Below are 8,240 nucleotides of genomic sequence, written 5' to 3' on the forward strand. Positions count from 1 at the left end.
TGTCTGGAGTCTTATAGTCAGTCTCTAGCCAGTCAGCTGTTAATGCAAAAGTCAGAAATATGTCTAAAAGGAAAGTAGACAGTTGTCACCCTGTAATATACCAAATTACTAAATTATCTTGGAAATGATTAGTATATTACGGACCTGTAAATGAAACCATTACTCTAATATGTTAAATACAAGGAGGAACTAAACGCTCAACAATAACTGAAAACTGTACATCATATTAGTTTTAGCCTCTTATGGCACCAAGGCAGCTTCAACAGAATATGTAGTGGTAATGGTAGCAGCTTAAGCTCTGGGGACTTGGTGTCACATGTATACGGTGTATGTGGCATCACACATTCATTCTCTAGTCACGGAGTACAGGAACCCAGGAGAGCTTGGTGCACTGTGGATGAGTGGGTGCGTTTCTATAGATACATATCCATGCCCTGATCGCAGTGATACAATAGCCATGTGTGCTTGTGTGTGGCGTATCCATGTGACGGTTCATCAACAATCACAGCATAGAGTCCCTGTCTCAATTGGGGCCTGCTCTGGCCAGTATTGAATGGACGCAGCCTCTCTACTGTCCAGTGAGAGAAAGAATGTAAAACCACCATGGTCGGTCGCTGACACTCGGAGGCCTTGGCTGCCAGTAACTCTGTGCCAGGCTCCAATTAAGCAGTCCTACACTGAAACAATGGTACTGTTGGTCCCAGGCATTCCCGTACAGCGAAAACACAGTGTAAAACATTATCAAGTCTGTTGCCAATAGTTTTCCTCATGGCTTCATTGTAGAGGGAGATGGAAAAAGGAGACAGGCTGCCACATTTGAATTGGGGTCACTTGAATGTAGCTTTCAATAAGCACATTTCACAGCCAGTACACACCCCTGCAGTTATGCAGTAGTTACTCTGAAGCCAGATACACACAGTGATAACCTTTAGGGGACTCTGCATGGACAAGTGCATTCCAGCGCTCCCTGCTCCCTTTCAGCACGTCTTATTCACAGCCAACTGTGGTGTTGGAAAACCTGGAGTATGCGGGGAAGCTTGGTCCTCCAGGACGCTTGTCCCTCAACCAAGGAAACCAGCGTAATGACCTCTCACAATGTTGAAAGGACAATTCGTGGAACTGCAAGGGGAAGTGTTTTGGAGATTAGGTTCCCCATACTGCTCCAAGGTCTTTGTGCAGTCGGTGGAGGTAAGTGGAAGGGGTGGCGTATTGATTGGAAAGCTTGATAAAAAAAGAACTTCTGAAAAAGGCTCGAACAGATAAGGCCTTCACATCAAACACCCTGTTCTCCAGAGGCTTTTGCTTGAATGCTCACAGCACTCTGTGAAAGAAGCTGCTCAGGACTTGAACATGTTAGGGGGCATTTCATCTCAAATGCGTGCCAAGATCTTTTTCATTTCTTGGTGTTTTTCCCTTTCTTTTCCTCCCTCAACGAGTTTCCTCAAATCCCTCCCATGTTTTTCAAACCCTCAGGCCACCTTTTTACATTCTTTCAGGCTCTGAAGGCGCATTAGGAGCCAAGAAAAAAGGCAGCAACATAAACTCCGGTCATCGCACCGCTGAACCTCTGGACTTCCTGAGAGAGGGCCAATCCATCTTACACTTTTCACCAGTTTTACTAATAAATCAGATCCCACAGTGTGCCGCCTGCAAACACCTCTAAGAAAGGTCACTGCTGGGCAGGTTAGCTAAACACAACCTTGGTCCCTTTGCTGTCTTAAGAGCTCTATCGCCGGGATTTGGTCACATAAAACCTTGCCACTGCAATGGTTAAGACAAGCTAGAAAGAAATATCATTAACCCCGTGGCAACCTTTCGGCAAGTGGCCACAGTTTCTATCTATCCTCGTAATTACCCCATAAACTGTTCAATAAATGGAGGGAGTGCCCCCAGTCTATAAATACAAATCAAACAGTAGTATACAGCACATTTTAAACCACCACATACAAATAAAAAGATCCACAATCTGAACTCTAGCTCCTTTGAGAAATCCAACAGCACCCAGCAGTCCAATTTTATCGAATACTAATTACCAGATTTCTCAACCCAAAGGATCTCTAAACAACACCTTTCATATCCACTCTGCTCGACCACAACAAACCCATCAGTCAGAAACTCACTAACGGAAATAAACAATCTCAGCAAACCTCAAAGAACGCTGCCACTCTGGGAGAAAAGAGATGATCATGATAGAAAGACAGGAGGCCCACAGAATTTAAAATAAAAATGTAGGCTAGAACAAAGGAGGCAGGGACAGTGAGTGAAGTTCAAAACCAGGGGGGTGCGAGGTGAGGGGGTGATGGGCCCTCTTCTGCCTCAGTCCTTTTCTCCCATCTGTGTCAAAGGAAGGACGGGTGGTAGGAGGGTAGGTAGTTAAAAGTCTGTCCTCTCACCCCCCTGACCTCCCAAAGCAATGAGCGGAAAACCAGCTGTGGGCTGCACACTCCCTGCTCCTCAAACACTGTCCCATGGGCCCTAAACACTCATACAAACACACTCAGGCACACTCATAGGACGTGAACCTGCAGATGCACTTTTAACACATGCACCCTAAGGTCTTTTCTCTTTCCTCTAACTCACAGACACATACATCCATTCAGCTTATGTAACTTTGGAAAAAAGAATGACCCCTTTGGTCTTCTAACCACATTTAGGGCATTGTGATTAGCGGCTAGGTTGGAAACTGAATTAAGAGTTAAAGTGGTATGTCTTATTTCACATATTTTATACGACATGTCAATCAGAGGGTTTTCAGAGAGGTCAATCGATTTAACAGACTTTGCCACAAAGTTGGCTGACTTTGGTTCCAATTAACTGGATGGCCAAGTTGATGAGCTGTCTACTTCTGTATATATATTTAACACAAGCTAGCACCATTATGTCACTGTTTTAGATCTTCTGCTCATAAAATTAAAATCCAGATGAGACGTTAAAAGAAAAGAAAAAAGAAGCCCTTTAGTGTTTTTTTATACTGTACAAAAGGCAGTAAAAATGTAGACTGTTAAGTCTACGGTGAATACATTAACTACATTAAAATGCAGTGTGAAAACAGATTTACATACTTTTATTTAAATCTCCAATTAGAACAATTAGTTTTCTTTACCACTTATAAATATAGATAACATAAAACGTAAAAGTATTTCCCCAAGAATAATTCCAGATGTTCCTTCTGATCAGCGATGCTTAAGAGTAGAGCATCAGACTTCATGACTAGCTAGCTTACATGGAAACAAAGCTGAGCTAATTAAGGACAACCAGCCTCTTCAACTAGTAACTCTACTTAACTAGCTGAAGCTAACATAATTATTAATAGCATTAGTGGACTGCATTACTTCAATCTTATTTGGTTAAATTAAGAATTCAATCAACTGGCAATTAATGGAAACAAAGAGATATAATATCTATTACCAGCTAGTTAGCATAGAGGCTTGTTTCCAGTAGCTCGCCAATTAAAACGATTTAGCTAGCCACACAAGTTTATAATACTGTTGTATGGATTATTAACTTCATTTTGTATAGCATTGATTTATTAGGACTGTTAGTTTTAGCTAAGTAGCTATAGGTGAAAAGCATGCCAAGTGTGCTTAGCCAGCAGTGTTTTGTAAGCTACTGTAACTTGCCACAAAGCCCTCTTCATGCTCTAGTACGTTACACATCAGGGGTTCAAATTCAATATGAGCATGTCAGAGAAATACACAGGTGTGACATAAATAGTGGTTTCATTTATTCTATCAAGTTACTGGAAGACTTGGAAACATAAAAAAATGGAAAAAATATCCATATATCCATCTTTCAGACACTTTGAATAATAAAGAAAGGCATTACGTTTCATATTTTCAATAAACTCTTTAATTAATAGAACTTGTGTATTCTGGTTTATTTCTGATGCATGCCATACTCTTTTAACTGCCTTCTGTCAGATTTTGAGTGCCATATTAAACAAACCCATTAACTTGCAACAGAATCTTGATCATTCTGTCCGTATTGTAATATTCATTAAAAAAAATATATCCATAATGATTTTTATTTTATTTGAGATATATTCAAATGTTAGGGTAGTTTTTGTTCCAAAGAACGTCTGGCAGGATTTGCATCAGTTCACACATAAATTGCTTTAATTACAACAGAGTAGGGAAGTCCACAGTATAGTACATAGTAATAACTCCCTTTTTGCAGGCCCAAATATATGCACATACAAGCCTCAGTGACACCCTCCAGTGTCAATGTTTGGAACATTTGTCCAGCACAGTCCAGCAGATGAAATCAACTGCTAAAGCTGCTCCTCTCCTTCTCAGTGAGGCACCAGAAAAGTACACCAGACGGTGGAGTTGACCAAAGCATTAGCTAAAGTGATAGTAAAACGATGGAGCTGCGACCTCAAGGAGTTTAATTTAGTTCTTTGTTGATATTCTTTAAGGATTCCAGCAAGCTCTTGATCCTCTCGCTCGCCGGCTCGAATTTCCGTCTCTTGCGACTTTTGATCCCTGCAACCTGGGAGGGCAGAAGGAGGGTAGATACTCCCCAAGGTGTGATAGCACCCTTTGCTTTAGTACCACCTCTGGACGGGGCAGTTTTATTCTGCTGGATCAGCCATGAGCTCTCCTGACACAAAGCCACAAAGCGGTCTAGCTGTGAGGCGTTGACGTTTTTGCTGACGTTCAGAGTGGTTTCGAACGGGTTCTGGATGTGCAGCGGGGCTACCTCAGGCTTGTTCTGCTCTTTGCCCTGGAGAGGAGGAATGGGACAAGGTCGGCAGATGAATACACACTCTTGAGCAGTAGCATCAGTCCTGTATTTTATGGTCCATATATTGGTCATGCTTATAGGTCTTTGCTGCTTTATCTGTGGAACATATAGCTGACTGGAACGCCTCTCAGCAGGTTACCACATGGGATAGGCATGGACCTGGCTCTGGAAAACATTTCGACTTGAGTTGTGAAGAATGGGAATGAGCTAACTGCTTTGGAAACCTGCTAGACACATCAAATGTGTTAGCAACGAAAACATGTATGATCTGATCCCCTATCTAGTAGTCATGGCCATCAAATGAACCCTCAACATGTGGGTCAGAGAAAAGTCAAGACCCTCCCATGGTACTTTGCATGCCATACCCAGCTTAAAGTGTGACAGTAAAGGGGCTGGAAGGATAAAGTGATGGAGCTGTGGAGGGGGGGGGGGGTAGACGATGGCGACATAAAGCTATCAGTCAGAGAATGGGAGCGAATTGGAGAATTGTAGCACAGTAAAGGAGATTTATGGCTGTTGCTCCACTGGTGAAAGCCTATAGGTACGGGTCACGGCTGCAGTGTACCTGCAGGTTTCTTATATCGTGTCAAACTTGATATTAGTCTCATATATTAAGCTCCAGGGTCTCTTTTCCAGAGGCACCCATTAAATTCTCAGCCGAAGCGTAGCCCTGCATCTTATATAATGTGCCACCCAAGCATTAACACCTACTTTATCAAAATACAATTCTAGGGGTAAAAGTAATAGATGATACATAGGATATTATTAAATGTTCTAGGAGGTAGGTTTTAAAGTTGGCAAAATAGTACCTTTCATGTTAATCATTCCTACGCATTTTATTTATAAAAAGTTCCATTGTGGATGCTCTTTCAGTGCCTGTAAAAAGTATTACACAGTCAACAACAGACTGAAATGTGGCTCTAAATATATTGAATATGCGTTTGTTTACACTCAGCCTGATGGAGCTCCTAATTGGGATCGCAGCTCAAGGGCGCCGGGCCCTGTGGGGCTGGCATCAATCATTTTTGACAAGGACAGCTGTCATCTGTGTGTGTGGGAAGATGCCATGCACCAAACACTGACTTTATTACCAACAGATTTCTCTGCTGGTGTTCAGCTCTGTGGCTGTGAGCTCATGTGGAAAGGAGGCTGAGCAGGGTGTGTTATTTTTGAAAAGATTTTTATTTATGTTCTGGTTTTTCAGTGATGCAACATTGGATTTTGAAGTTAAATTATAAGTCATCCAAGTTGCAAGATGGACTTAGGGTTGGCGGGAACTTATAGTAAGTAGAGCTTTATTGGTACTGGATTTTCAAGGCAGTTAAACTTAAAACTATTAAAACAACATATAATTATTATGCCCTTTTTCTTGGTTACACACTAAAACCACTTTGATCGCAATCCCTCTAATGTGGTATTTTAAAGAATACTCTGCTCTCTGGTGGACAAACTTAATAACTTTGACAGTATTTGAAGTAAATCAAACAAATCTTTGATATGTGGTATGAAATCACAGCTTGGGTGACAATAACAGCAGCTCCTGCCTAGTTACTAAGTCCACAAGAGAGACTAGAGCCATTATCAGACAACACACTGTTTTTGTAGTTGTTTGTAAGTGACCGCTTCTTGTCATTCAGACAAAGGTGACCTGTGCATGATGGAAGGAAATGAATACAACATTACATTTGGTGAAGGAACACCAGTCTGATTATTATTGCTGCTTTATGATGTTTTTTTTAACATGTATTCTTCCTACACTGTGAGGGAATCTCCTCAACAACATAAATGAGCTCAATCACAGCTGGTTGTTTCCTGGTTTATTTAATATTTGTGTGTGAAAAGAGATTATGCTCGAGTGATACGTTTAAAACAGTATTCATATTAAGGCAAAAATATGTTTTGTTTCTCTTTGAACATATTTATTTATCCATTTATGTGCTGATGCTGACTTTATTTGAAGCCGACAGCATTCAAATCAGACATGTTCTCAGTTGAAAGTATGACAACATTGTTACTAGTTCTGAACTAGCAGGGTTACCTTTGTAACTGTTGTGTATGGCCAACAATACATGTCTGAATAGTGGTTAAAATGTGGGCATAAACCTTAAATAGCTGAACCATAACAAGGATATATTTGATCACCTTTAATTTGATTTGCTGGAGCAACATTATCCTTCATTTGAAGTCATGTTTGTGGCCGCCTGATCAATCCAAGTGCTTAACAATGCACATCAACTTAATATAAAGCCCTGTAAAGCTGATTATCATAATTGGGCCACGTTTGTTACATCGGACTTAATGAATGTGAATAATCAAACATACCTTTCTGATATTGATTGACAGCGTTCTGAAGGAAAAGGAGGAGTAGAACTCAAAGAACTCACACAGCAGTTGCTCTAAGAAAAAAGCGAGAAAAAGTCAAGTAAGCAGCAAACAGAAACAAGGGTATAAATCAAACTGAGCTGTAGCCCTACAGCCTGGTTTCTACGCTCTCCTGCTCACCCAGTGTTTCTGTGTTGCTCTCGAGCTGGATCTTGCTGAAGTCGCTGACAAACGTGCAGTCGTTGTCCTCAATCACGCACTTGTCCTCGGGACCTTGTGGGACGAGATCAGGGACACAAGTTAAATGACTGCCTTTACACGCATATGATGGCCATAAACAAGACATAGACAGATGGTGGAAGTGTGTTCGTGGAGAGGTAACAGTAAGACACAGTAGGGGGAGCAGGTGTGTGTACATGCGTGTCAAAGATGGTCAAAGAAGAGGAAAAAAAAGGGGGCCTAGATCGTGTCCTTGCTTGGCTCCACCACTGCCCTTGTTAACAGTATTCTTCACTACAGTAAGACTGCAGGTGGTGCTGTATAGTCTGTGTTACACCACTGTTTAAATAGCTGCCTGTATGCTCGTGCGTGTGTGTCCGGCAGAGGCGGGGTCATCGACCTTCACAGAGAGATGGGCTTTTTATTGTACTGTAAGCACTCTGTGTGATAGAGTCTGCGCTAAACGGGGCAGACGAGGAGGGGGTGGAGGAGAGGGATGGGGGGTAGATTGCTTTTGGAAGGCAATTATCAAGGCAGCCAAGGTGACAGAGGGAGGGGGGGGATGGAGGAACTGCAGTGGACTGGTGGTTAAATGATCACAGGAGACATTTATTACAGTTGTATGCATGGTGATTTGAAATATGACATTAAGTCACCTACAGAGGCAAAAGGAATTAGATTGTAGGAATAAATAAAACGGCAGACACTTATTTAAAAACAAATTGCATTGTATGAACATATGATATTTCACTGATATCAGTATATATAATTAAGTTTGGCAATTCAATGTTTTACCCTATACTCAGTGTGAGAAAAAGTTTTTAGAGAGTACTTGTCCATGGACAAGTGAGTTTGGCAATTTACTTTACATTTTTCACTTGTCCAGAATGGACACAAATTGGGGCCACTGGAATCTTCTTCTTCGCCATCGTATTTTACATTTTCCTACGTTT

The 8,240-nt window shown here is 41.5% G+C and overlaps 1 protein-coding gene across 2 annotated transcripts in view; it reads right to left on the minus strand.

Moving 5' to 3' along the window:
- Positions 1 to 3,831: 3,831 nt before the first annotated feature.
- Positions 3,832 to 8,240, minus strand: part of mtpap (mitochondrial poly(A) polymerase) — a 21,041-nt gene continuing 16,632 nt past the window's right edge. For both annotated transcript variants that reach the window (XM_010780965.1, XM_010780955.1), the window contains exons 7-9: positions 7,249 to 7,341; positions 7,069 to 7,142; positions 3,832 to 4,725 (exon numbers count right to left, since the gene is read on the minus strand). In XM_010780965.1, coding sequence (XP_010779267.1) covers positions 4,387 to 4,725; positions 7,069 to 7,142; positions 7,249 to 7,341 — 506 coding nt within the window. In that variant the 3' untranslated portion in view covers positions 3,832 to 4,386. The remainder of the gene's footprint in view (positions 4,726 to 7,068; positions 7,143 to 7,248; positions 7,342 to 8,240) is intronic.

This window comes from Notothenia coriiceps, unplaced genomic scaffold (assembly GCF_000735185.1).
Source record: "Notothenia coriiceps isolate Sejong01 unplaced genomic scaffold, NC01 NC01_scaffold00000491, whole genome shotgun sequence".
Taxonomy (NCBI): Eukaryota; Metazoa; Chordata; class Actinopteri; order Perciformes; family Nototheniidae; genus Notothenia; species Notothenia coriiceps.